Source organism: Elgaria multicarinata, chromosome 16, assembly GCF_023053635.1.
Source record: "Elgaria multicarinata webbii isolate HBS135686 ecotype San Diego chromosome 16, rElgMul1.1.pri, whole genome shotgun sequence".
In the NCBI taxonomy this organism is placed as follows: domain Eukaryota; kingdom Metazoa; phylum Chordata; class Lepidosauria; order Squamata; family Anguidae; genus Elgaria; species Elgaria multicarinata.
The window spans coordinates 26,041,760-26,069,286 of NC_086186.1; the positions used below are offsets into that span (position 1 = coordinate 26,041,760).

At 44.3% G+C, this 27,527-nt stretch overlaps 1 protein-coding gene across 2 annotated transcripts in view; it reads right to left on the reverse strand.

Annotated features, from left to right (window-relative positions):
• MCTP2 (multiple C2 and transmembrane domain containing 2) overlaps positions 1–27,527 on the reverse strand; it is a 177,013-nt gene that overhangs the window by 17,813 nt on the left and 131,673 nt on the right. For both annotated transcript variants that reach the window (XM_063142442.1, XM_063142443.1), the window contains 2 exons: positions 18,470–18,592; positions 7,225–7,266 (listed from right to left, as the gene is read on the reverse strand). In XM_063142442.1, the coding sequence (XP_062998512.1) occupies positions 7,225–7,266; positions 18,470–18,592 (165 nt within the window). The remainder of the gene's footprint in view (positions 1–7,224; positions 7,267–18,469; positions 18,593–27,527) is intronic.

Sequence of the window (27,527 nt, forward strand, 5' to 3'; positions counted from 1 at the left end):
TGTACATAAATTGGGTAGGTGTGGGCTTGAGTAAATGAAACTCCCCCTCTAGATTGAGCTTACAAAAGCATGCACACTGTGTGCTGCTAGGTTTGAGTTGCATCAAAGGATAAAATATATCACAGCCAGATATCTTTTGATATGGTCTTCTGGCGACTCCTTTAGTGACCTGCTTCTCTTAAGCCAATATCTAAATTGGCTCGTGAATGAAATACAGGCACACACAAAAGGAACCGGCACCCACGGCTTGTAAGACTTGGCTCAGAAGTCTTTGTTTAAAATTAAGAACAAAAATTTTCCGGCTTGCGTCTGGCAAAGTTGTCCTCCCAACCTTTCCTCCCAAGCCATAATAAGTAGAGAGACCCCCATTTCCTCGCAGCCCCTTTCTGACTCCAAATGCTTCTCGGGTGAGTGCAGCACTTTGGGGGGAATAAAAGTCCCCTCGGCCTCTGGGAAAGAATTAAAACCATCAAAACGAATTTACAACCGAGAATGAATTACACGATCAGTGTGTTACTTAAAATCTTCTCCTCATATTCTGAGCTAAGAAAGACCTTGCTTCACCATTAATTACTTAAGCAAAACTACAAAAGGGGGTCTCGGGGATGCATGGCAGGGGGAAAGGATTTTTTTTTTTTTAAAAAGATGAACTGAGTCAGAATTTAAAGCCTTTTGTGTCTAAGTAATTCACCTCTGCTTGAACTTGGAAAATGAGATGCATGGCCATCGCCCAAGGGAGCTGAAATGTTCGCGATCTCAACCCCTGTCAAGCGCGCAACAGCTAACAATGACCGTGTTGGGTGTTCGCTCCAAAGGTTTTGACGTTTTGTGACACCACAATTGAGTGTCACGCCCTTCAGTGGATCCAACACCTTCCTACAGGATCTCACCCTCATGGGGGAGGGAACAGAGCACCTCTGCAGAGTGAACCCTTTGTACGTCAGGAAGCAGGGAAACTTGCAATAACTGTACACTGTTCATTATACAAGAGGGATAGATCAAAGAGTTCGTGGGAAAGGGCTACGTGGGCATGTGGTTGGACGGTCATACTAAGGTTGGCATTTTATTTATTTATTTCATTTATTTCATTTATATCCCAACTTTTTTCCTCCAAGGAACCCAAGGTGGCATACATAATCCTCTTCCTCTGCATATTATCCTCACAACAACAACCTTGTGAGGTAGGTTGTGCTGAGAGTCTGTCACTGGCCCAAAGTCACCCAGTGGGTTTCCATGGCCGAGTGGGGACTAGAACCTGGCTCTCCCAACTCCCAGTCCAACACTTTAGCCACTACACCACACTGAATGCAGAGCAAACTAAAGCAGAAGGAGAGTCACTAGTGAGGCTGAAGAGTGGGTCCATGGAATGAGACAGGGGCAGAGGACGATCCTGGTTATTGGAGCAACACACAGGAAATGCTCTGCTTTGCTATACAACTGCAGATGGGAAGTTATATAGGAACTAGGGAAGACCACCCATAGATGCTCCATCACACCAACAGTGTAAATACATTCCCTCTAATAACCCTATGCTTCCCATGCAAGGTAGGGTATACTTAGGTAACCGCAGATGTTCAAGTCCACAGCAGACAATGTAACGCTAAGTTGATGATCTTCTTTAAGGAGCAAGTTCCTTTGGCAGCTATATCTAAAGTTACTTGGAGCCACTTTACTGTGTGACCTTGGGCTCATGTCTCCTTCGGAAGAAAGGCAAATTTAAGATCTGGATAATCTGAAATGTCACTAAAATGCAACTAACTTAAAATGGATAGGTCAAATCTAAACACAGCCCTCCATCTGAAGGCCCTTTCTCTTTTGAGCAGCCGACGGACTCCCCTGTGCCCTTCTCCCCAAGACCCACCTCAGTGGGTCACACCACATTCATGGGGCCACTCTTCAAGTGCCCTGTGACTGCCTGGCAGCTGTCCGCCCTCATCTGAAGCTTCCATTGTGTGCAGCAATGAAGGCCCCGGACCCTACATATTAATGTACATACAGATGTAGAGAGAAACTGATGGAAGATTTTCTTCAATGGAAATATTTACAACAACCCACAGCACAGACTGCTACTGCCTGACAGAGACCAGAAGTTGCATAACACATTCAGAACTTATTTTATTTGTGGATGACGGTTGTACCCCGCACTTCTTCTTCCAAGATTCTCAGAGCAACTTTCACCTGGCACATGGTTTCCAGGTGATCGCCATCCAGGAAGCTTAAGGAAGCAGAACTGACGTGGAAATCCATCATATACTTTCAAGTCCAGTCCCGGGACTTAAGCAATTCTATGCCACTGACCTGTCTTCACACCCATAATTACGTCGGCTTTCAACCCGTTCCAAAGATTTTGTTTGACGCATACCTCAGCAAAGAAGTATTTTATACTGCCATACTCTATTCAAATAGCCACTTATTCAGCCAGTCAAGTAAACTGCATCTACTAAAAACAGAGCAGAGGTGGAAGAACCTTTTGAAATTTCATTTCCATTATTTCATGATTTGATTTTATTCTTTTGCCCATGTCATGCTGGAGCAGCTATCTCCAACCTGGTGCCCTCCAGATTTGTTGGACCAACTCCCAATGGCCAAGTTGGCTGGGGGTGATAGGTGTTGTGGTCCAACACATCTGGAGGGCACCAAGTTGGGTGCTGTGTTTCCAAGCCCTCCCGCTGCCGTGTGAGACAATAGAGAGGTCTGCCAAGTAATCCACAAAGCTTTATTCAGCAAATGAACATCTCTGCCCACCTGAAGAGAGTGTAAACACAAGGAACTTTCCTCTAGGTTAAAACTGGGCTAACTAAGCAAAACAATTGCCCTTTCAACAAAAGGGAAGAACTTTTCCCTGAGTCCCTTTAACTTCAGGGAGGACTCCTCCGAAGAAGCCTTTGGCAAGAAGCCAGCCTAGCGCCACCCGTTTGAACCTATGGCAGACTCTGAAGTCCCTTCCCCCTCTGAGTTCCCACAGATGCTGAGTTGTTAACATTCTCACTGATAAGGTTTGGTGAAGATTCCTCCCTGGCTGCTGAAGAGCCTGGGAAAATCTCCTCCCCCCACTTCCTGTATAGGCTGGTATGTTTCTCGTCCTGTTTCTTCTGCTTCAGAATCTGATTCTGATTGATAGCCTGAAACTCCTTCCCCCACAATAAGGGAAACAGGCCTGATCATGACAGGCTGCACTAGAGGGAAGTGTCCAACAGGTTCCCAAAGTTAGGCCAAATAATTGTGCAGAGACTGACCTGGCCTGACCTTCAGGACCATGCCCAAGGAAATGCCTGTGCTGTGTCTTGGCAGTAAACCACCTGAGCAATCTCTGAACTTATCTAAGCAAGTTCAGGAAACCTTCCCCATAGGGATTCACTCCACGGAGTCTTTTTAGGGATTAATCCAGCTCACCCTTCCTGAGCCTTTTAGCGAGATGAGACAGAGCTGCGTTTTGAAACCCGCATTTTTGTGAGCTTCCCAATGCAGCTCCACTTGAGAAGAATGCACACAAAACATGTTCCTATTAGGGAAAAGTCCATGCAAACCAATATTTCAGAAACATAAAGTGCACGGGGAGAATGCATGTTTTAAATGCCTACTAAATGCACACACTGATATGGCCATTCATGAGTCCATTATGAAAAATGTACACAAAAAAGGTAGAGATTTGTTTATGGTTTTTAAATCATAATCACAAGCTCATGCAGAAATGACATGGAATAACCTCGACCTTAGGAAATAAGAACATAGGAAACTGCCTTATACTGTGTCAGACCATTGTTTCATCTAGCCCAGTACTGTCGGCACTGACTGGCAGCAGCTTCCCAGGGTTCCAGCAGAAGCTTTTCCCATCCCGACGTGGAGATACCAGGGATTAAATCTGGTACCATCTGCCTGCAAAGCAGGTGCACTACCACAGAGCCTCAGCCCCTCGCTGGCCATCCCAGTGAGACTGAGATTGACAGATTCATCCACCAATCCGACTGAGTTAATGCTGAGACAAGAGTACAGATTCTCAACTGCACCTTCCAAACGATGGGTTACAGGTCCACCTTCAACATGGCCTGTGGTAGCCTTTCCTACCTCTGTGCCCTCCAGATGTTTGACTGCAACACATCACACCTTAGCATTGGCCCTTTTGGCTGAGATAGAAGGGAGGTTTAGTCCAAAACATTGGGCAGGATCCAGGTTTGGGGAAAGCTGGTCTATAGATGCTTGGTTTGGGGAAGGTTGGACTAACGGGAAGCACTGTAGCTCAGTGGCAGAGCTCTAGCTTAGCATGCAGAAAGTCCCAGGTTCAATCCCTGGCATTTGGGCTGCATTAATAGAAGTATAGCTTCCAAATCGCATGAGGTACTGGTTCCTCTCTATTTGGCCCTGGTTAGGCTTCATCTAGAGTATTGCGTCCAGTTCTGGGCTTCACAATTCAAGAAGGACGCAGACAAGCTGGAGCGTGTTCAGAGGAGGGCAACGAGGATGATCAGGGGTCTGGAAACAAAGCCCTATGAAGAGAGACTGAAAGAACTGGGCCTGTTTAGCCTGGAGAAGAGAAGATTGAGGGGAGACATGAGAGCACTCTTCAAATACTTCAAAGGTTGTCACACAGAGGAGGGCCAGGATCTCTTCTCGATCCTCCCAGAGTGCAGGACACGGAATAACGGGCTCAAGTTAAAGGAAGCCAGATTCCAGCTGGACATCAGGAAAAGCTTCCTGACTGTTAGAGCAGTATGACAATGGAATCAGTTACCTAGGGAGGTTGTGGGCTCTCCCACACTAGAGGCCTTCAAGAGGCAGCTGGACAACCATCTGTCAGGGATGCTTTAGGGTGGATTCCTGCATTGAGCAGGGGGTTGGACTCGATGGCCTTGTAGGCCCCTTCCAACTCTGCTATTCTGTGATTCTATCTCCAGGTAGAGCTAGTGAGAAATCCTGCTTGAAATCCTGGAGAGCAGCTATATTGATAATACTGAACCAGACTGACCAGTTCTCTGATTCCAGATAAAGCAACTACTTATGTTCCTGTGACTTACAGAGAATACACTGGGGTTGCTCAGTTTCCTGAAACCTTAAAATTATCCTAGGAGAAGTTGTGAAGCTCTTCTACAGTTCTAGCTGAGCAGCAATTGGGTCTCCAGGACTTTAACAGAAAGCTGAGAAATGAAGCATTCTCCCCTACCAAAACAGCCGCATTTCAACATGAAAACTGAAACTTCGTGAAAACGTGGTCCCGCTCTAATGAAAAGATGGTTTATTTAATTTTACAGATCTTCAATTGCTCCATCTGGTTGTGTAGGATGGGGAGAAACAGCCATCCCAACAGAAACAGAGTTTCAGATGTCCTCTCATTTTCTGAAAGAAGTTGAACTTTGTGTTTAAAATGGCAATGCTACAGAGAATCACGCAGGAAGGCACATGCCCGGGGAATGAACCATGGTTATCTTCCATCAGAATCTCCGCCGTTGGTATTTGGAAGGGAAAGGGGAGCTGGCAACTCAGCCCTTCCATTTTAAAGATTGATCATTCACATGGAAGGGAGTTAATCGGTTCCTCTGTTTTTGAACTAAGTGTCTATGTGTTTCTAAGTCGTAAACAGTTAGTCTCTGAGGGCGTGTTACAATTCCCAGAAGCACGGTCTGTTATGTCTGACATGCAACAGAATCCAAGAAGGCACTCTCTCCCCCTTTCTCTGTATACTTTGATAGAACACGCACACGTTTGATAGAAACCACGACCTTCTGTGTCAGATCCCAGCCAACGGCTTTCCCAAGTTGTGGGAGTTGCTCAGTTGTGGGGGGGGAAGTATTTTATAATGTCTACTTCTATGCATTTCATTAACACAATAGTAAAAAAGGAATAGTATGCCTACGTTTCTCTGCAACAACAGGTACCTCCTTGAAAATCCTGTCACACTCCAAATGTTTTTTGGGCTCCAAACCCTATCAGGCCCAGCCAGTATGGTCGATGGATGAGGGGAGTTAAAAACATTAGAATATAAGAACTCCATTGCAAAATCCAGAGAAGTGTGACTTACGAAGGATAATTGAGTTTTGGTTCATATAGAAATTATATACCTTGACATTAAAATGTGAGTGAAACAAATTTCTCCCCCATCCTTAGGTCTAACCCAAGAGCTCACAGATTTCAGTGAAGGGATTGTCATTGACCAACCGAATATCTCTTTGGGGTATGCATTCTCACCCCAAAACTCACCATTTTTGTGATAGCTTTGGCTTTATTCATTCCATTTACATGCGTTCCAGGCGTAACGGGCAGCAGAAGAAAATGGGCGAAGCTGAGCAAGGGAAGTAGAGACCCTTGAGCAGGCGAGAAGCATGGCATCAGAGGACCAAAGAGCACGAGCGGGGCAATAGTGTGAGATGAGAGAGGAGAGATAGGGCGGAGCTAGACCGTGAAAAGCTTTGTAGGTCAACAGGAGAAGTTTATGTTGGATTCTGAAGTGAATTGGAAGCCAATGAAGAGATTTCAGAAGTGGAGTTACATGGTCAGAGCGGCGAGCCAAGAAGATGATCACTAGTGGTACTGCCTCACACTATTGCCCCGCTCGTGCTCTTTGCTCCTCTAATGCCATGTTTCTCGCCTGCCCAAGGGCCTCTACTTCCCTTGCTCGGCTTCGCCCATTTTCTTCTGCTGCCCCTTATGCCTGGAACGCTCTTCCAGAACATTTGAGAACTACAAGTTCAATCGCAGCTTTTAAAGCTCAGCTAAAAACTTTTCTTTTTCCTAAAGCTTTTACAACTTGATGCTGTTTGGACTTTATACTGTTATACTGTTAGTTTTACCCTACCCTGCGCCTGTTTATCCTACCCAGTGCCTGTTTGCATTCTCTTCCCCTCCTTATCGCTCTACTATGATTTTAATAGAATGTAAGCCTATGCGGCAGGGTCTTGCTATTTACTGTTTTATGCTGTACAGCACCATGTACATAGATGGTGCTATATAAATAAATAAATAATAATAATAATAATAACATTTTTGTGGATTTTGTTTTCTAATGGACCAACATGGCTCTGTGTGTGTGTGTTTGTGTGTGTGTCAGGGAGAGAAAGGAAGGAAGGGACAGAGAGGGGAGAGAGAGAGAGAAAGAGAGAGAGAGAGAGAATGTGTACAAGTGTGTGTTTTATGTATCAGCCTGCACTTGTGAACCGCCCAGAGAGCTTCGGCTGTGGGGCGGTATATAAATGTAATTAAATAAATAAATAAATAAATTTCACATATGCTTACCTTGTCATCTTCATCTTCATCCTCCTCCACAACAATGCAATCCTTAAAAAACAAAACAATACAAAATAATCAGTCTGTTCCAGAATGCTTAGCATAATTAATATGTAAGGTTATTCACTTATATTTCGCTGTTCCAACTATTTTGGCCCATAAGGCAGACAGCAATGAATAGTTAAACACACAATGCAGCATAATAAAAACTGATAATGGAACAGAAACAGCAGCCAATAAACAGTAAATAAATTATGGACAAAACCCATCAAATGTTGTAAGCGCCACTAGAAGCTTCAGCAATTTTTTTTTTAAAAGGTTGTAACTGTTCTCTAAAAGAAAATGTTTTCTGTGTATCGCTATAGAAAAGCACCCATCTAGCCACTGAAGGTGGAGGAGCATAAAAGAATAGAGAGATTCCAAATTGGAACAGTCAATTGTACTCCCTGACCATTTACTAATATGTTGTCCTCTTGATGCTTTGGACTACTATCTCCATCATCCCAAGTCAGCATCGCCATCTGGGGATAATGGGGATTATAGTCCCACACATCTGGAGGTCACTAGCTAGGGGAAGGTTAGTTAAGGCCATGATGATTTTATTCTCTCAGCCATAGTTAATAATGAACTATATTTGCAATAGTGAAAAGAAAGGTATATGCATGGCAGAATTATTTCATGAAATGTTATTCCCCCCCCCACGCCCCTTAAATAAAGCTAACAGCATAAAGGCAACAAAAAGAAGAACACACATAATAATAAATCAAGATCACTAAAGAAACTCAGGAATTTGTTCATTGCAATTCTTAGTCTATAAATGAGCTGCTTGTGGAACATCTACAATAAAATGACCTCAGTAGGAGCTCAATATACCCAATGAAAGAGTAAAAATTCAATTCATACAGCATAGAAAAGGAGCATGTGTGAGTGTGTGTTATTTTGTGTGTATGTGTGTATTAGTCAGAAAAAAATATAGTTGGTTGGAATTCGTTCAAAAGTTCATATGAAACAAATGGCAACCATGCTGCCAAAATATCTTTCTTAAAGTTAGGATTCCAGCACAATTACATGAAAGTTTTAAACAAAACAAACACACCAAATCCTTAATTCTTACAGCAGTTACATGAATCTCCACAATGAACTGTGGCCTTTTAGCTGTTGTTGCCAAAAAAAAAAAAAAAACAGAATAAGAATAAAATGGACAATCATAGGTAGGGTGAGGGGATTACCTTTGCCATGACCATCTCTATCTGTATTTTGTCAATCAAAACTCTTCTTTAAAAAACAAACAAAAACGGACAAGGAATTCAAGCAAATGGGAAGTGATGGAAGTTAAACCCAACTTCTTAAACAAAGTTAAACAAAATAGAAACCAAATGCACAGTTACAAGATGGGGGATACTTGGCTCAGCAATACTACAAACGAGAAGGATCTTGGAATTGTTGTAGATCATAAGCTGAATATGAGCCAACAATGCGATGTGGCTGCAAGAAAGGCAAATGCTATTTTGGGCTGCATTAATAGAAGTATAGCTTCCAAATTGCATGAGGTACATTCCTCTCTATTCAGCCCTGGTTAGGCCTCATCTTGAGTATTGCGTCCTGTTCTGGGCACCACACTTCAAGAAAGATGCAGACAAACTGGAGCGTGTTCAGAGGAGGGCAACGAGGATGATCAGGGGTCTGGAAACAAAGCCCTATGAAGAGAGACTGAAAGAACTGGGCATGTTTAGCCTGGAGAAGAGAAGAGGGGAGACATGATAGCACTCTTCAAATACTTGAAAGGTTGTCACACAGAGGAGGGCCAGGATCTCTTCTTGATCCTCCCAGTGTGCAGGACACGTAATAACGGCCTCAAGTTAAAGGAAGCCAGATTCCAGCTAGACATCAGGAAAAACTTCCTGACTGTTAGAGCAGTGCGACAATGGAATCAGCTACCTAGGGAGGTCGTGGGCTCTCCCACACTAGAGGCATTCAAGAGGCAGCTGGACAACCATCTTTCAGGAATGCTTTAAGGTGGATTCCTGCATTGAGCAGGGGGCTGGACTCAGTGGCCTTATAGGCCCCTTCCAACTCTACTATTCTATGCTTCTATGCTTTATATCGAACATAGAATAAGGAACATTATCTACAAAACCAGTTCTACGAAACAAAAACGTTCTGTTCACATGAACACATGAGGGCTTAAAGTGAGCGGAGGGTCCGTCTGCCACAGTCCCTCCTCTCTCAACTCAGATGTGGCTGTGTTGAATTGTCAAGTCCTGAAAGGGGGTTCTACTCACATTCATTTGAATCTGACTTGAACTCTCTGGGCAATCAGGAACTGTCTCTACTGGTACTCTATCTCCTTCCCACATCCCCACACAGGGCTGGCCCTATCGTTAGGTAGAGTGAGGCAGGCAGTCACTTGACGTGGCAGATATTGAGTGTTGGCAGAGAGGTGTTGGAAGACACAGCTGTGTGCCATGTGGCCTGCCCTGGGGCCCCTCTGCTGCCTTCAGGAGCAGTGGAAGATGTTGACCCATCACCCATGTTGAAAACAGATTCAATTGCCATTGTAGTTGGCTTTGATACATGGAATTGGAGAGGACCCCATCTTGTCCTTTGCCTCAGGCAGTAAAATGAGTTGGGCCAGCCCTGCACACACATTTTCTTTTTTTCTTTGCCAACTGACACTGGTTTTAGGGGGTGGACGAGGCTTGCCCTCATTTATATACTGCATACAACACACAAACACACATTTATTTATTATTGCATTTATATCCCACCATTTTTCCTGCAAAGAACCCAAAATCCCCCTCTCCACTTTATCCTCACAACACTAACCCTGTGAGGTGGGTTGGGCTGAGAGTCTGTGACTGGCCCAAAGTCACCCAGTGGGTTTCCATGGCCAAATGGGGACTAGAACCCGGATCTCCTGACTCCCAGTCCGACACTCTAGCCACTACACCACACTGTCTCTCTCTCTATATATTATCAGAACCATTTTGATTCAGACAGGGTTTTTTTTTCTAATTTAAACTACCCTCCTTCCCTCAATCTTTCACCAATCTTCTTGAAATTTTGAGGGTTTGTAAAACCAACATTTCTTTCTGGCACCTGTAAATTTCAGCAAGATTGGTGAAACATTTTCAATTTTATGAATGCTACAATGACCATCCCCCGATTACTGCTTTATAATGGTGGTGTGCAATATATACTGTTCGCTCTTAACTACAGGGACATTGCCATGTCCTTGTAAATGTATGTTGTACTTCTCCATATCTCTGGATTTACCTCAGTATGTCAACTACACCCTCTTTTTTGCCTCAATGGTATTCTTTTGGTTCCAACCCTGTTAGTGTTCAATCACCTGAGTTTGCTGCTAGGGGCAAATGGTGTTTCTACAACGTCCATCAAGAATGGCCGAGGAGTAACAAGAATACAGAATATATCCAGTGGAGGCTGGTCACTCTGTTGTCAGTGGGGCAGTGAATCTGCTCAGGGTTTCAGTCAGAACCTGTCAGAGCTCTATTATTATTATCTCTCTTTTCTTGCTCGTGGCGTTTTTTTTAGGTGAAGCTTCTTTTACTGATTCAGGAGTTTCCTGACTATTGAGCCTGTTTTAAGTATGACTGCTTTCTGGATGTTGGTGTGGATGTATTTTGGTAGGCCCCATTTCTGAAGGTTTTTTGTAATATATATATATATATATATATATATATATATATATATATATATATATAATGTGATGCCGGTGACTGATATGAATGACTGTAACCTTTTCCTGTTGCCATAGTTCTTTAACTTCCATGGCTAGTGGTGTGCATTCTTCTCTCTTTTCCTCTTCCTTTTCTACATTTTTGTCATTAGGTATTGCTATGCCAATGAAGTAGGTGTGTTTTTCTTTTTCTATAACTGTTATGCCTGGTCAGTTGCAAAGGATTGCCTTGTCCATATGAATTGTTCTGTCCCAGTATATTTTATGATCTGCATTTTCCAAGACTGTTTCAGGTGAGTATGTATAGTACGGTGTACATTGTTTGATGAGGTTGTTGTTGTTATTTCTATACTGCCCTATAGCCAAAGCTTTTTGAGTGGTTTACAGAAGGAGCAGAATTTGGAGAGCTCCCTTAGAGTTCTGATGGGTTCTGACTGAAACTCGGATTGGATTCTCCACCCCACTGACCTCAGAGCTTCCATCCTCCCCTGAATGCGTCAGAGCTCATTGCATTCCCTTGCTTCTCCCACACTGTCCTCCCCACATCCCACGGCAGTGTGATTTTGACTCAAAATAAACAAGCAGGCAAACAAAAAACCCTCTTTTCAATGCTCAAGGACCAGAGGCTTTGCGCGCGTGTGCGCCCCCAAGATCAGAAAATAGCAGCACAAAGCAACCCTCACCCAAGACAAAAAAAAAAAATGTACATCTAAACAAAACAGATGCAGCCTAATCATTTCAAAGGCAGCAAGGTTTGGGACTTTATTTTATGTTGTTTAAATTCATTGCCAAGTTTTCCTGCTGCCGGTACACAGCTTTGTTCTTTCCCTGACAAATGAACCAGTTGGAATGTCAAGGCTGCGAATTCTACACTCAGATTGTTCTACCCTCTTTGCTTGTTTCAATGACTGTTCTCTCCCTTTAGGGCCATTACCGAAACATTAGGGGGCAGAAAATACATTAGCAAGCACGTAATCAATCTTAAGAATCAGATACAAAATTCTATATCGCATTATCACTCGACTTGATAAAAAAAGAGAAGAAACGAGGTTACCGAGGGGGTGGAGGGGGCAACGTGGGTTTCAATGCCGTTTCTTTGCCTGCGATGTATAAAACTGGTTTAACTGGAGTGCTGTGTTGTTGTTTTTAAAAGGCAGATTTTTATGTATCTATCTATGAAAAAAACCATGATAAAAATCTTTACACACAGTAGAATGGAGATGTATCAAAGAGGAATTAAAAGCTGCTTTGTTCAAAAATTACAATATCCAGAAGCTGTGGGCAAAGCACTAAGCACTTGAAAGGAAGATCCATCCAGCGCTATGCTGTGCAAGAAGCTGTCTAAGCACTGAAGAAAAACCCACTAAAAATGTTGGAATGGGGGTCCCGACATGATAGTGGAGCATTTGTCCCACTGGGAAATATAAAATGTGCAAACTCTTTGAGACTTTAATGGAAGCTTCTTTCCCCTATGCAAACTGCAGGCACATGGATCATGACCACTGCAGGGAGAAAAGGTTAAAGCCCCCTATCCCACCCACGGATGTCCCTATTTGGATCGGGTGCCCATGCTTACTTGCAAGAGGGAAAGAAAGTCCTCATGCAAGTGCGTGCTGCGTATTAAAGGTTACAATCAGTTTGGCTCTCAGTGATCCTTGAAATCATTTCAGTCCATTTACAGCAGAGGGATGGTGCTGTGACCTGTCACAGCAGAAAAGTGGGTTCAAAGGGACCACTCAAGGAGGTGACAATCTCAAGGACAGTTGGGGTGGGTCTACAAAACATCTCAGCAACCCTGATCTAAGGGGCACAAAAATGATCAGATTCATTCAGGGTGGATTCACTTGATAATGATGGGTGGATACCCATCACTACCCTCAGAAATGGGCAATAAAAGCACACATGTGAACATAGAATCATAGAATAGTAGAGTTGGAAAGGGGTCTATAAGGCCATCAAGTCCAACCCCCTGCTCATGATGAAGGCTATCAATGACTACTAATCCTGATGGCTATGTGTTACCTCCAGTAACAGAAGCAGCAAGCCTGTATACACCAGCTGCTGGGGGGAATTGTCTGGAGGGTGCTGTTGCACTGCTTGTGGGTCCCTGGTTTACAGCTGCTTGGCCAATGTGTGGATGAGATAGGCCCTTGGTCTGATCCAGCAGGGCTCTTCTTGTGTTCTTATGACCTCACAAACCATGCATGTGTGTTCATGTGAACCCTCCTAAAGTAAACTTTTCCAAATGAGATGTGATGGATAATGGGAGGCATTATAAGGGAAAAAAAATATTGTCCTCAACAAAACGTTTAGCAAATTGTGACATCCATCACTTGCTTAGCAGCGGCGATGAGGACATTTTGGGTTTTTAGTGGGACATTGATGTGCCACCAGAGAATGAGTGATGGAGAGTGGCTGTTTTTAACTCTACATCGGTAACCTTCATCAGGTTTGCTGAGCTCCACAATACTTCATACTCTGTTTTTAAAATATCCCCTTTTGTATTTAATGAGTTGTTTGTCCCAAATTCCATCTAGTGCAGAGAACTCCCATTTTCCAGATGCAATAAAAGACACGTTAAATGTCCTTATGGCTCCATCTGTAGGGCTTGGGAGTTTGCTTCGATTCCTCGGCCTCTTACCATTTGTCATCATATCCAGCATGGCTGAAATGTTCCGCTAACTGGAAATGTGATCTGCAACTCATTTCTCGGGGGTGGGGTGGGGAGTTGAGAGTGGCTCAAAACAGAACCGGAAAAATAAAGGAAAATCCGAGGGCATATAAGAACTCAGGAAGCTGCCTTAGGTGGAGTCAGACTATTGATCCATCTGGTCCAGTAATGTCAACCTTGACCAACAGTCTGGCATGGGATCTATTCCTTGCTCTATCTGGAGATGCTTGAGGTTGAGCCTGGGACCTTCTCATGCGCTCTACTGCTAAGCCATGGCCCCTCCCAATGGAGTTCCTTTGCCCCAGGGAATTATGTCTTTCTGTAAGGTTCTGTCACTGCCAAGAGTAAATTGAAATTGCACTTAGCACAGACAAATAACATTTGCTTTCCTTAAAGATCCACAAAAAGAGAGCCGTGCAAGCTCACAACTCTTTTAACAGGACTGATATCGAAACACAGGTCTGCATATTACAGAGCAGCATTCCAGTTCTTTCTCGCTCTAAGGACCTGAGCATTCAGCACCAACCTGTGTTTAGTGCTCTTACCCAAACGAACACATTTTCACAATCCCTTCCCTCGCTCCCCCCTGCACGGGTCCTTGTGGAGCGGGCTTTGCCCATTTCAAAAGGGCAGGAGGAAGAAGTAAAGTTGGCTCAATTGGAGGCAGGAGAAGAAAAGGCAGGATCCTTAGCAAAGCTTGAGAGCTGCCTTGCGTTAAACTTAATTCAACTTACATTGCAGTGTACTTTAGGAGCCTGTGTTGTGGTTTTATACGTAGCTATAGTAATGTTGACGACACAGCCTGGAACAAGCAATTGTGTTTACGGCACTTGGTGCATAGACAATCTATGATAGATTTCCTGTGGGCTGCATACACACCTCCCTTGTCCCACCTTCATCACGGACCAAATAGCTTTTGCACTTTCGCTTCTATTTAAGGTGCTTTCTCCTATCAGAGGGTAGCAATTATTACAGCTATTTTTGTCTTTGATGCTGCTGCTCTAAATAATTGTATAGAAGTTATAGCTTTTGCACAGGTTTCAGGAATTTACTCTTGGGTATGTCAACCCGGTGTGCAGTCACTGTAAAGAAGGCAAACTCCATGCTAGGCACTATCAGAAAAGGAATTGAGAATAAAACTGCTAGATCATACTGCCTTTATACAAATCTACAGTGCGACTACACTTAGAGCTCCATCAGATGAGTGTTTTATTGCATGCTCGTTGCTGGGCAGGCACAGATTTTCCCTCTTATAACGTCATTTGTCCCCCGGTCGCCTCCCACACCTTCTGGCCTTCCTTGCATGACAAAAAAAATCCCCTCAGAAAGCCAGATATATTTTTAAACATGGAAGTTACCACTATCTCCTGCTGTGTGCAATTAGAATGGCCAACTGAATGGGCCATGTGCATGTTGCTTACTTCCTGTTTCAAAAGAGGAAGTAACTAGCAACGAAAACAGGTGCGGAGAAGTGACAGTAGGGAAGCGTGATTTCCCCTGTCTGATGGAGCTCTTAGTTGCTACTCCTAAAAAAAGGTATCGCAAAGCTGGAAAAAATGCAGAAAAAGGCAACTAAAATGATCAAGAGGCTGGAGCATCTCCCCTATGAGGGAAGGTTACAGCAACTTGAGTTGTTTAGATTTGGGGGTGGGGGAAAGAGGCTAAGGGGAGACATGATAGAGGTGTACAAAATTATGCATGGCATGGAGAATGTGGATAGGGAGATACTTTTGTTCCTCTCTCAAAATAATAAAACCTGGGAAAATCCCATGAAGCTGATTGGTGGGAGATTCAAGACAGATAAAAGGAAAGACTTCTTCACCCAGCTCAGAGCTAAACTATGGAATTTGCTACCACAAGATGTAGTGATAGGCAGAAATTTGGGTGGTTTTAAAAGGGGATTGGATGAATTCTTGGAGGTGAAGACTATCAATGGCTCCTAGACGTATTGGTCATGTGCTACCTCCAGTATCAGAGGCAGTTAGCCCGTATTCAGTAGCTGCTGGGGAACATGGGTGGGAGAGTGCTGTTGCACCATGACCTGCTTTGTTGGTCCCTGGTCAACAGCTGGTGGGCCACTGTGTGAACATAGTGCTGGACTAGATGGACCCTTGGTCTAATCCAGCAGGGCTCTTCTGATGTTCTTATGTGTTTAGGATTGCCAATCTGGGTTACAAACCTAAACACACTTGGGCCATAGCTAGACCTAAGGTTTATCCCTGGATCGTCCAGGGGTCAAACCTGTTCATCTAGGTGACACACACGGGATCCAGTGCTCAGGCAGGGGTGAACCCTGGATGATCCCAGGATAAACCTTAGGTCTAGCTGTGGCCTTAGTCAGGAGTAAGCCTCGTTGAACTTAGTGGGACTTACTCATGAGTAGACACACATAGGACTGCACTGTAAGTCTAATACGGATAGGCAAACATGCAATATTCAAGTTCATTGATGTCCCCCAAATTCTTCCTCAAAGCTCATTTTGCCTTGATTGCATTCCAGAATGTGAACAACTTTTCTCTGAGTGAGAAAAATGTGCATTTCTAAAAATACAAAATCTTTCCCAGTTGTGGACATTTGCACAAGGGTGTACTTTCAAAAGTGAATGCAAGTTCTGGAAATTGTGAAAATCTCCTGAAAACTGCATTACTGATCATGTTCATGTTCAGGGCGGTTTTAAACACACATGTTGGTGACAAAAGAAAATGACAACAATCCATGTGATATGGTCTTTTCTGTGGTGGGCCATCCTGTGTGGTACACATTAGCTGGTGAAGTTAGATGATCTCCTTTGCTCGCATTCTGCTAGCATCTGAAACTGGATTTGTTTTGCTTTAGCAAGGCTGGTCAGGCTACTGTCATGTTGGCTCTCCTGCTGTTTCCAATGCTGCTTTATTTTATATTCATTTTTTATATTGAAGCATTTATAAACCATTTAGTGCTGAGGTGCTGCATTGCTATGATTTTTACGTTTTGTTTTGTGCGCATTTCGTTAGTTGCTTTTTATGTCTCCTTGGAGAGGAAGCTGGCCATCAACTTTGCTATAATATAATAAAATAATAATAATAATAAAAAGAAAAAGAAAACGAACAGAAACCAAAACCATTTTGTATAGATTCCCTGTCTGGTCATATGGCTATTATAGATGACCATCTGATTGGCTATTGACAAGAAATAAGTAATTTCCTTTATAGATGATTCCTCTTCTATTTTCCATTTTAGAGAAAGGACCCTATCTGCTCATACTTTCAAAAGTATCATTACGCAAGAAGTGTATCCAACAAGAAGTATATCCAACTTTCCGTTCTTATGCCACATGCTTTTAGATACTGTATTTTCTGGCGTATAAGACTACTTTTTAACCCAGGAAAATCTTCTCAAAAGTTGGGGGTCGTCTTATACGCCCAGTATAAGATGACTTTTTAACCCAGGAAGATCTTCTCAAAAGTTGGGGGTCGTCTTATACGCCCAGTCGTCTTAAACTTTCTTAGCCAGTCTCTTTGTCTGTGCTTCTTGACAACATATTATTATTATACAAAGGGAATTTATTTATTTATTTATTGCATTTCTATACCGCCCAATAGCTGGAGCTCTCTGGGCGGTTCACAAATATCTGTGTGAATTTAATATATGTGTGTGCCTGTGTCTCCATACACACACATAACATTATGGATTCTCAAAAGTCCTTGAAAAGGTTTCATTTTTTTGAGGGGAGTAGATTTGAAGTTCAAACAAACAGTGGGTTGTTCATTTGCAACATGTAAACATTTTATTTTACAAGGTTCCTAACATGTATGTTGCTGCTTGTATTTCTGGATAAATCAATAGGCTTTTGATTATTGTAGATGATTGTAGAGATATTGCAGTTGAGTTGATTGAGTTCCTAATAAAATCAATGGCACTTAACTCATGACTAACTTTCCCCACTGAAACTGATGTGCAACTAGTTTAGATCCAATCCACCATCACTAAAGGCTAGCAATATTTTACCCCACTTTTTATCATAGATATTGAATATAGCAAACAACAACTCAGTAAAAAACACAATAACAATTAAAATACACATTGTAATAATTAAAATATATATCATAAGAATTATCATCATGAGCGGTTCTCCTGGAGGACGGGCAACAGGCTGGCACGCAGGGAGGATTCAGGTAAGTCCCATGGGCTGAGGTGGCCCAATCCACTCCCAAACCAAATTTGGGCTAAGGCAAAGCACCCCCTACTTCTTATAACTACTCTGTAACTTGCGACCAGCGGTGTATTTTTAGTTATTTATTTGCAATATGTATATACTGCTCTCCATTCAGAATTTTGGAGCAGTGGACAAAATAAAACAGAATAAAAACGGAATAAAAACACATTAAAAGTACATTTCAAAAGGTGTGTGTGCATGTGTGTGCCTAGTTGTAAGCTGAGAGCCCCCTCCCTCCTGCTGTCAACTGTAACTGCTGAACTTTACAACTAAGATTGTAGTGCCTGAATTTGCTTTCCTTTTCCCCCTCCTCCTCCTCCCTCCCAATCCCCTTTCCTTTTGTGTCATGTCTTTTAGATTGTAAGCCTGTGGGCAGGGACTGTCAAGAAATACTTTTGTAAGCCGCCGTGAGAGCCTTCTTTGGCTGAATGGCGGCATAAAAATCCTTAAATGAATAAATGAATGAATAGTTGACGCAATACATTGTCCACGCAAGCGGAAACCTGGAGTTGATCAGAACTTTTTCACATGTAGAGAAAATGTTCTAGTCCAAACTGACATTTAGAAATCCAACAGAAATTTAGGTTTTACGCTACCATAAAACCTAAAGCACCCAAAGTCCAAATGTTCTCCATTGTTCAAGAGCAAATGGCAATTGGTCCTGAAATATGAAGCACTGTTTACCTACCTGGATGTCTTGGGTGTTGGCAACTTTCTCCGGAGTGATGAGGGAGAAGTTGTAAGCGAAAAGCAGCAGCAATGCCAAGGGCATCATGTACAATTCAAAATGCCAAACCGTGACTACGAACACCTAAGATAAACAAAGCAAGACAGAGAGAGTTAAGGGGGAAATTACATCATTTGCATTAAAAAAGAGAGGGGGGATAGAAAGAGATGAAGTCTTTATTCCTACAAATACACATCCTTGAATCTACACTAACCTCTGATTTTCCCCACCCCACAGCTTTTATGTTCATGAAAGGTAATCAGTCTGAACATTTCTACATTTCTTGTGCCCCGATCCTTCCATAAAGATTGTTAGCATCACCTTCTCCTTTTTAACCTCCTTTTTAACCTATTGCTTTTATAATCCTACATAGATATAAGCAAGGGAAACAGAGAAAATCTACATTAAGTTTAAAACAACCACAAACAGCTCAGAAGAGATGCAAAAGTTCAACGCTAATTTTAAATGGAAAGAAGGATGTGCAGGAACAGAATACAAAAGACTTCCTGGTGGAACCGCGGGCTCAATTGAAGACGGCGACGGACCACGGACGGAGGCAGGTAAGGTCCCCCTCTCCCTTGGTCCCTTACCGGGTTCTGCCGCTGTCGCCGCATGGGTGGCGATGGCGGCAGGGCCTGGTAACCCCCCCTATGGGGGGGGAAAGGAGCTCCGATCCGGATCCAGAGCTCCGAGCAGAGCGGAGTGGGCACAGGCGGAGTGGGGGCGGGGCGGAGCGGCCCAATCCGAAAATGGCAGATCTGAAAGTGAAGCGGAGTGGGGGGTCCGTGCACACCCCTAGTTCCAGCACAGTGTTGTCATATCAGCTGGAAACTCCCTTGGATGAAACAGCACTTGGATGTCAAAAACCACTGAGAGCCATCCCAGGGATGGCAAAAATGCTCCCCTCTCACCCTCCGATGGGCACGAACTCCCCCCACAGAGCTCCGTGCCCATTTGGTGAGGCCCACTACTCATGGGGAGGAAGAATGACGCTGGGATCAAGTGCCACACCGCCTGCGGACCTCAGGGTTGTCCTGGGACAGCAGGAAAACCTTGGGGTGTGTGTGTGAAACAGACCCAGTTATCCCAGGACACTGAGAGGTCATCCCTGGTTGACTCCGGGATCACTTCTGCATCATTTGGACACACAGGGATGATCTCGAGCTCACCCCGGGATAACCGGCTGGCATAGATTAGACCACGGCGCTTAATTAGAGCTGTTGCCTCTTTTTTTTCTGGGAGGCTCCTCATCTTTTACAGTGATGTGACTGAAAGGTCGAAGATCGGCCTCTCTACGCTGGGAACAGCTCTACCCACTGAATGTGGCCCATGCAGTTAGGTGAGGATTGCATTTCAGTTCATTTTTTATGGGAATTTACCAAAATTCATGAGAGGGAGAGAGAACTTGAGATTTAGGCTCAGTTCAGACAACACATTAGTCAACGCAGCGTGAAAACTCCACTCAACAGTAGAGTTTTAGGGGGCACTCCCCACAGAACATGTTCTAACTCCACCGCTGTGTGACTGTGGGCTACTGCGGAGTTGACTAAATTACATCATGACGTTTGATTGACTTTTCCTCCACCTTCTCTCCTCCCCTGGTCCTTCTGATGGCATCCCATCAGCCATTGCTGCAAAAAAATAATAATCCCGGTGGCTCTCCTAGAACTGCACTCCCTCCTTTCACCGCTCTTGCCAGGGAACTCTGTAGCTAGCGGGAAAAGTCAACGCAACACAAAACTCCACGGAGCCCACCACACATCACAACGGTTGTTCAGGAACTCTCCTCTGCAAAGCACGGATATTCTGCGTGGAGTGTTTTCCAACACACACCCCCCCAAAAAAAACACCCTTCCATGGAGTTTTTCTGCCAGACAACACATTTCTCAATGGTGGTGTAAAAACTCCACCGTGGAGTTCTAAAAACACCATTGAGAAACATGTTGTCTGAACTGAGCCTTATACAATTTGATTGCAGGAGAAGGCAAAACTGAGAGATTTGCCTATCTCTACTCTGCAGTGTCTATGTATGCAGAGGGGTATACGATATCCCCTGACCGCAGGCAAAATACTTCCTTTCCACATCAGGTGAAGCAAGTATGGGTGGAGAACTGGGGTAGGGGGGAAGAGAGAGAGAGAATGGCTGTTTAGCTCTTTTCTTCCCAGCCTTTTTGCTTGCTCAAAATCACCCTGCAGTCTCAGGAGGCAGATGTGCAGGGACTGGTGGCAAGGTGTTGGAGGACAGAACCCCTTGCGCACCCCTAAGCTAGCCTGGTTCTCTCAGGGGCAGCAGAGGGCACAGTCCCATTGCTATGGATATCTGCCACTTTGAAATCCAGCCCCTTTTTTGGCTCAACGGACTGCGACTCACAGCCTAACTCAACTCTAATTTGTGTGTCTTTATCCAAAATCCGGGGACTTTTCCCATGCTTTTTTTAAAAATGTCAAAATAGAGATTTGCGCAAATTGCAGCTGCAAGTTGCAAATTTGCGCAAGTTGCGCAAATTGCAAATTTGCGCAAATTGCAGCTGCAAGTGGTGCCGTTGGAACAAACTGTGTGCAATTTTTTTGTGAACCACCCAGAGAGCTTCAGCTATTCGGCGGTATAGAAATGAAATAAATAAATAAATAAAAATAAATAAATTACGCAAATTGTGATTGCAATTTGCCCAAATCTCTTTTTGTGCATTTTTTTTTTAAAAGAAAACAACAACAGAAAATCCGTGACCTCACCCGACTCAATGCAGTTTGGGTCAGGCCAGTTTGCAATAAACAGACCGAAGCCCGGAGAAGGGGGGGAGAGTCAAGGGAAGCTCATCAAACTCCACCCCCCCAAAAAAACTGATTTCTCTGACATCCTTACCAATTGTCAGTGCTAAAGAAGAATTCAACAGCCCATCTAGTTGTCTTCTCTATATGGAATTTGAGAGGGAGCTATCTTGTCCTTTGCTTAAAGCAGCAAATCATCTTGGGACAGCCCTGCTCTACATAGAATCATAGAATCATAGAATAGCAGAGTTGGAAGAGGCCTATAAGGCCATCGAGTCCAACCCCCTGCTCAATGCAGGAATCCACCCTAAAGCATCCCTGACAGAGAGCTGTCCAGCTGCCTCTTGAATGACTCGTGTGGGAGAGCCCACAACCTCCCTAGGAAACTGATTCCATTGTCGTACTGCTCTAACAGTCAGGAAGTTTTTCCTGATGTCCAGCTGGAATCTGGCTTCCTTTAACTTGAGCCCGTTATTCCGTGTCCTGCACTCTGGGAGGATCGAGAAGAGATCCTGGCCCTCCTCTGTGTGACAACCTTTTAAGTATTTGAAGAGTGCTATCATGTCTCCCCTCAGTCTTCTCTTCTCCAAGCCAAACATGCCCAGTTCTTTCAGTGTCTCTTCATAGGGCTTTGTTTCCAGACCCCTGATCATCCTGGTTGCCCTCCCTAAGAGATGAAAAGATTCATGTGCCCGACAGTGGGTTTTTTTTAATCTCTCAAGAATTAAAGAGTTTGGCCATTGCAATCCTGAGTAGAGAAATACCTGGGGTAGAAGGGGTTAAATAACCCCTCCCCTCTCGGTTCCTCATTCTGTCTGAAGCCACCTACTGCTGTTTTGCTGGGTCAGAGAGAGCCTTTGCGGGGACGATGACGACTGAAGAATCATGGGGCAACATTTAACTTGTGGCGATGACTTCGGAGTCCTAAACATTTGCTGTTATTTATATGGATTGCGTGTGAGTGCATGGCACGAGCTCACCCGCACACATATTACACACACACACACACGGGATGTGCATCTTTCGCATCTGAATTTTTAAACACAAAAGAGATCTCGCACCTTCAATTTTATGCCAATGAAGTCGCTTCCTGTCTGTTCCAAATATCCTGCGCTAGAGAACAAATCCTGCTTTGCAAGTTGAAAGCAAGGGCAGGGGAGGGGGGACACAGAGAGAGAGAGAGAGAGAGAGAGAGAGAGAGAGAGCGAGAGAGAGAGAGAGAGAGAGAGAGCGAACCATCCTGGGTGTTTTAGTAATTAAACAAATGTGCATAATGAACCATATGCCCAGAAGGGGCCTCTTTTTTCATGTGGGCCAGATTTTTGTTTGAATTTTTAATTTTTATATACAGATGAAACACTGGGTGTGATGGAGTAACCCAGTGAGGTAACACACCATGCGGTACAGGAGGAAGAGGGAACTGTGGGTGTGAAGATGAGCAGAGCATCCTTGGATGATTATGTGTCTAGATTTCACTACTTAGAGAAGGATTTTAAAAAAAAAAAAAACTTTTTTTTTCTTCCTTCCCTCCTTTGAGCAACTGTTTTAAGCATCTGTTCAAAGTCTCCATGAAAGAGATATTGACAGCTTTTTCTGCTGAACAGCCCAACAAAAAGCAGAACGCTGCCTGCCAAAAATGAAAACCACGCTGACCCCCACGGGAGAAAGCAACAAGGACTCTTCTGCTTTCCTTCCGTGGGACCCACCGCGTTGCCTCAACCACTCCGGTTCGGTGCGAAGACTGCCTTTGAAGCCCACGCCAAAACATTCTACAATGATAAGCCTGGCTTATCGTCGGGCTCTCTGAATTCCATTTATTTAAAATTTTGTTTCCTGGCTGCCCTGTTTCTAAGATAACAAGGAATGGGTAACAACCTCTCTCCTCCAAAAAAAAAAAACCACCAAAGAACACCCATCACTAAAACCAATTAAGAAAACATACATTAAAAACATTAAGAGTGCAATCCTATGCATGTTTAGACAGAAAAAAAAGTCTCACAACTCCCAGCATGACCCCAGACAGCATGGGTCTGGCTGGGACATGGTGGGAATTGTAGGACATTTTTCTGTCCAACCATGCATAGGATTGTGTCCTAAGTTACCTTATACCTTCTTAGTGCCACAGGGTGTGTTTATTTTAGTGTGCAGTTGAACACAAAATGTGCAGCTGGGGAAAAAATGTGCAGTTGGGCATCCGATAACGTGCAGTTGAAAAAAGTGGTAAAAAATAAGACACATGTTATGTGTATGTGTTTATGAAGAGCTTAGCAATAGACAAAGTCAGGGATGGCACGTAACGCAAATTATATAAGGATGCAGGTGAAAGAGCCCTTGATGGTGGGACTGATGTTGTTGGGTCCTGTGACAGCGTTGCCTGAATAGATGTGGGGGCAGAGTTGGCTCTTGGGTCTATTGCTTGGCCCGGTCCCTCTATCTGTGTCTCTGTCCTGTGTACTGTTGCTGGTTAGCATCTGCTTCAGGTTGGGAGTTGGTCTGTAGGCCAGGACTGCTCTGCCTCCCAAGTCATGTGAGAGGAAAGTGTCTGTGCCGATGATGGGTTGGAGTTCACTGATGATCCGTAGTAGTAGTTTCAATTGGGAGCTGTAGGTGACAACCAGGGGTGTACTTCTCTTGGTTGTCATCCTTCCTGGGTATCCTTATGGCCCTGTCAATCTGTCTTTAAGTTTACGGTGCTACTAGTGTGGGTGATAATCTGTCCAGTTGTAAAACAGAAATAATGTGTTTGGCTGGGGCAGGGGGTCTGACAGGGCATTTGTGCAGTTGGAAATACGGCTTTTTAAAAAACCCTGTAGAGTGCCAACCTCAGGAAGGAAGGGAGGGAGGGAGGTTCATCTGAACCCCCTCATGAGTTGAAAGAGCCTGTGAGACAGATGCAGGGTCCACTGGCCATATATTCAGCAGGAACAGGAGCAGGGGCTCTACTTGTGTACTGACATGCATAGAGCTTCTCCACACAAAGGTGGATTATTGACCCACCAGAATCCCCCCTCAGATGAAGTATCTGCACAGGTGGAGGGACCCTAAACACGGCTGCTCACTGGGAGCATGACCAGAATGTGCGTCAGGAACAAGGGGTGAGGCAATGCAGGTGCTTTCAAGTGTCTGAAGGGGTGAGACTGACCCTCTCCATCCACCCCAGATCTAATCAGGATTCTACATTTGCGGGCTACCCTTAGGGACTCATGGAACATGGGAATCTGCCTTATACCAGGTGGACATATGTTTTACCACCTTTCATCATTGGTAGAAAGCTCACACTCCTCCTGCAAATGGTCTACTTTAACATCCCCCAACCTGGTGCCTTCCAGATGTGTTGGACTACAACTCCCATCACTCCCAGACAGCACAGCCACAGTACCAGGTTGAGGAAGGCTGGCCAAGCTTGACCAAAGGATAGCGAAGGCTGAAATCCTGTTCATTAAGCTGATATTTTTTTATAAAGGCATGTATTTTTTACCCACTTTTAAATTACCCAGGTGACCGATGTGATAATGAAACACTTTGGCACTGTTTTGATCCTTTGGATGCGATGACAATTAGCACCAAGTAGCACCCATTTTAATGCTTGTTCAGCCTAATGAAATACTTATTGCACTAGAAGTCTTGCATTTGGGGGCAGGGAGGGCTGGATATGCATCTGAATGGGTTTTGGAAAAAAAAAAGCAAACATTTCTATGCTGTCTCTTTCCCAAAATTAAGGACACTTGGCAGCAGTTCTGAATTGTGTGTCTGGGTCTTACAATGAGCCCTTCAAGAGCTCACAATGGAAAGAGGCCTGATAAAAAAGATAGCATCATACTGACTGGGTTCACACAACACAATAACCCTTACTCAGTGGTCGTATGGGTTGAGTGTGGGTTTATTTATTTATTTATTTACATTTATATACCACCCCACAGCCAAAGCTCTCTGGGTGGTTCACAAAAGCTAAAAACAGTAAACATTAAAAATATACAAAAATTAAAAACCATCAGAAACATAAAAACAACAGTATAAAAACAGCAGCAGCCATTTAAAACAACAATTCTGGGGTCCGTTAAAAAACAAACTTCGCGTTCAATGTCTTTAAATGCCTGGGAGAAGAAGAAAGCCTGAAAGATAACAACGTTGGCGCCAGGCGAGCCTCATTGGGGAGATCATTCCACAGTCGGGGGGCCACCACCGAAAAGGCCCTCTCCCTTGTTGCCATCCTCCGAGCTTCCCTCGGAGTAGGCACTCAGAGGAGGACCTTAGATGCTCAGCGCAGTGTACGGGTAGGTTCATGTCGGGAGAGGCGTTCCATCAGGTATTGCGGTCCCAAGCCATATAGCTTTATAGGTTAAAACCAGCACCTTGAATTGGGCTTGGAAACATATAGGCAGCCAATGCAAGCGGGCCAGAATCGGTGTTATATGCTCAAACCTCCCTGTTCCAGCTATCAATCTGGCCGCCGCATTTTGCACAAGCTGCAGCTTCCGAACCGTCTTCAAAGGCTGCTCCATCTCACTGAAGTGTGGGATGTTGTGTGGAAATGTGGGTTATCATGCTATCTGAATCCAGCTACACTAACAAACTGTGGCTTCTTAACGTCTGACTTCAAAAAGACCCATGCTATCATTCTGATGTTCAATTTTTCTAAAGAATTAGACCTTTCCATTCCACAAAATACCTCTGACCATGTGATGCACCTCTTCCAATGCCTCCACACCCAACTAGGGATGGGTAAGGAATTTGTTCAGTTCACACTGTTATGCTGCCTTGCACCAAATATTGCAAATATAGTTCACAAGTTTTTAAAAAAGTGTTCAAAAATTTGAGTAATAGGGGAAAGTAAGCCTAAAATGCACATACTAGGGGAAACTGCATACACAAATGCATATATTTGGGGGAAATGATCTGTCTCTCTCCACACTCACACAGAGAAATTTTCATGCTGAATTTTAGAAAATAAATCACACCGGGTGGAATTAATTTCATATTGGAAAAAAGAGAAAATGAGTGATATCGAACTTGACAGATTTGTTCCCCTTACCTTTAAAGCTCCCCACCGGCTTGCTCCAACTCTTCCCCCTCATCTCCCAATATATCCCTAACCATGATGTTCACTTAGCCAACTGCCCCATCCTCAGCTGCCCGGATGGACTCTGGGCTCTCCTAAACAACTTTGCCCCCTCTGTATTGCCCGTAATTTCCTCCTGACTTTTTACTTATCTAACAGCGTCATATAATTGAAAGGTGCTGTATAGATCATTAAAAGCTTGACAAATTTAAGCTGCTTTAAGGTACTTTCACCCAGCAGCCACTACATTAGGCTGGCATTGGCGTGCGCACAGCAGGTTCAAGAGGTTCAAATGAACCCCCTAATCCGCTGCCGCCGCCATGTTTGCCCCGCCTGCACAGTGAGCCACTTGAGGGAGAGAGGACAAGCGAGGCGCCGCTGCTCTGGCCCGAGCTCCTCTAAGCGCGGCCCAGCCCCGCAGCTGCTCTGCAGCCTTGCTTCCCAGCCAACTTTCACAGGAAGTAGGAAGGCTTGCAAGAGTTCCTGCGAGACTTCCCAGCCAGCAGCCGAGATCTCGCGCGATTCAAGAGCGCGCCAAAGACCCCGGCTGCTGGCTGAGCTGCACAGCTGAGCTGCACAGCAAGAAGCACGAGGCGCGCGGCGGCGCGAGGGCCAGAGCTGTGGGCAGCGCGAGGAGGGAGGATGAGAAGCAGCAGCAGCAGCAGCAGCAGCACCTTACGAGGCGGAGGGAGTAGCAGCGGGAGGCCAGCAGCGCTGCCAGGGAAGGTACGTGGCCCCCGTGTCCATTCCCCATCCTCAGCTGCTTGGTTTTCGCCCGCCTCCCCCTCCGCAACCTCTAATAATGCCCAACCCAGATTGCTTCTCCTGCAAAAGCCCCCTAGAACAAACGAAGCTCTACTCCAAGGGAGGCTTTGTGTAGGAAACATGGGCTTTGGATTGTGTTTGTGCCGTATTGCTATCCTGGGGATAAGCACACGTCTGGAGGTTCCCACCATCTGTATCTCTCTCTTTTTCTTTAATGTAAAATGTCTTGTCTTCTGTGAGCTCAGCTTAAATACTTTCCAGAGAATAAAATCTTTGCCTATTCTTCTGTTATATTTTTTTTTCCAAAAGGTTACCGGTGGCTTTCTTTAATATGTTTTGGTAGTCTTCATATGTGGCAATTAGGTTCCCAATTCTGACAAATTTGGGAGAGATAAAAAGCTGTGTTTTATTTTTGTTTTTAATTTG